At 66.8% G+C, this 1895-nt stretch overlaps 1 protein-coding gene across 1 annotated transcript in view; it reads right to left on the bottom strand.

Moving 5' to 3' along the window:
• The window catches only part of EMIHUDRAFT_462994 (hypothetical protein), a gene marked incomplete at both ends in the record, with an annotated part of 7194 nt that overhangs the window by 2962 nt on the left and 2337 nt on the right, over positions 1–1895 (bottom strand). Inside the window, 2 exons of the mRNA XM_005781608.1 lie at positions 103–285; positions 986–1600. Coding sequence (XP_005781665.1) covers positions 103–285; positions 986–1600 — 798 coding nt within the window. The remainder of the gene's footprint in view (positions 1–102; positions 286–985; positions 1601–1895) is intronic.

The raw sequence follows: 1895 nt of genomic DNA, 5'->3' as shown, positions 1-1895 counted from the left end.
CGACAGTCGCGCGTGGGGTGGGAGCTCGGGTGGGGTTGAAGCGCGGCGGGTCGGGTCGTGTCGGTTGCGGCCGGGCGGGGCGGTCCGGGGTGGGGCGCGTACCGCCGTCTCCGCCGCGTCCGCCGCCGCTTCGAGCTCGTTCGCCTCAGCGTCTGCCGCCTCCTTGAGCAGCTGCGCATCGCCGATAACCTCACCGTACTCGCTCTCTCCACCTGAGCGCTTCACCACCTTATCCTCCTGCTTGAAAACCCACTTCGCCTTCGCCGCGGCGGCGGCGACGCTGGCCTGCGCGACTTTTCCGCCGCCGCCTGTTGCGCCGCCGCCTCCTCCTTCTTGGCCAGCTTGGCATCCGCCTGCTCCAGCAGCTCCGCACGCATCAACGACGACGCTGCATAGGACGACGCGGCGATTTGGCCAGACAGCGTCTTGAGCACAGCTCGTGGTTGTCCTTGGCGGCCTCGCTGATCGTCTGATGACCAGGGCAGCGTCGAGCGTGGGGCGTGTGACCAGCTTCCTCATTTTCTCCACTGGTTGGGTTTCACTGCCATCCTCGTTGGGCCATTCGTAGTATAGAGTGAAATAGAGTCCACTCTCGAACGTCCGTTGGACGTTGGAGGATAAGTGAGTACCTGTGTGCCAGGAGAAACCCCGCTGCAGGTCCCACACTACGCTAGTCCTAGTATAAGAGCTCATCTATCTGGCAACCGTGCAAGCAAACTCATCACACATCAGTAAATATATACACAGATACACAGGCTGTCTGTGTCAGTTCACTTCCTTATTCCCACCTCAGAGATACATGCTGTGCGCACGTTTCTTACCTAGCACACCACGCTCATCGTCTCCACTCTCTAGCGTGCCAGTCACGCTGCTCTCACGCTCACTCTCCGGCCGCATGACACCACGCTACACGCCGGCGCTAATAGACGTCTTCCTAACGTCTTCACTCTATGGCCTCCGCGTAGCCCGCCCAAGGGCTCAGGACCTTCATGTAGTGGCCCGCGCGGAACTGCTCTGGCACGCCCACGAGCGGCGTGGTGATCGTCGGGCTCGTCACACGCAGCACCGAAGGGTTGCCCTCTGCGGGTGCGACGCGCACACGCGACTCGATGTACAAGCCGCCTTTGTTGCCAAGCGGCCCGTCCGGAGCGTCCAGCAGCTCGCGGTCGCCCGTCAGCTCGAGGCGCAGCGGCTCGCCGGTGGAGCGGGCGGCGCAGAGCGACGGGGGAGGCTGCCACCCGCACGCGAGCTGGTTGACGCGCCTCGCCGCCTCCAAGTCGGGCGCATCCCCCTCTCGTGCCGCCAAATCATCGAGGGCTGTCCCGCCGAGTGCGGCGGCGACAGCCTCCCGTCGCTTGAGCTTGAGGCAGATCGTCGGGCCGGCCAGCGGACCGCTCTCCGTCCCGGCGGCGGCGGCGAGTTCGTGCACATAGGTGTACACCCCCTCCGGCGTGTTGGCCAGCGGGCGGTCAAAGGACCGCCAGTCGGGCTCTGCGAACGCGTGCGCGCGCACGAGCACCTCCGGCTTGCCAGCATCGCCGAGCACCTCCAGCCCGGGCTTCGCCGCCATGAAGCTGCCCAAGTCGCGATGGACCGTCACCTAGGACGGCTCGGCCCCGCGCTTGAGGCGCGGTCACAGCACTCGGGGCGACGGCAGCGTGTGCCGCGCGTCCGCCTCGACATTCAGCGAGCGGTGCTCGCCCGGCTCTGCGCCCCCGGCGGCCGGCACGCCGGCGACCACGCGCTGGGCGGTCTCGCCGAAGCGGCGAAGGTCCTCCTCTGCGATGGCGGCCGGAGGGGGGGTGCGACGATTGAGGGAGGGAGAGAGGGAGGGGGGGGGGGGAGAGAGGGAGGGAGGGAGAAAGGGGGGGGGGAAGGGGGGGGGGGGGAAATAA

This window comes from Emiliania huxleyi (genome assembly GCF_000372725.1).
Source record: "Emiliania huxleyi CCMP1516 chromosome Unknown EMIHUscaffold_20, whole genome shotgun sequence".
Taxonomy (NCBI): Eukaryota; Haptophyta; order Isochrysidales; family Noelaerhabdaceae; genus Emiliania; species Emiliania huxleyi.
The sequence above is the reverse complement of the archived record's forward strand: the minus strand, read 5'-3'. Positions and strand labels throughout refer to the sequence as shown.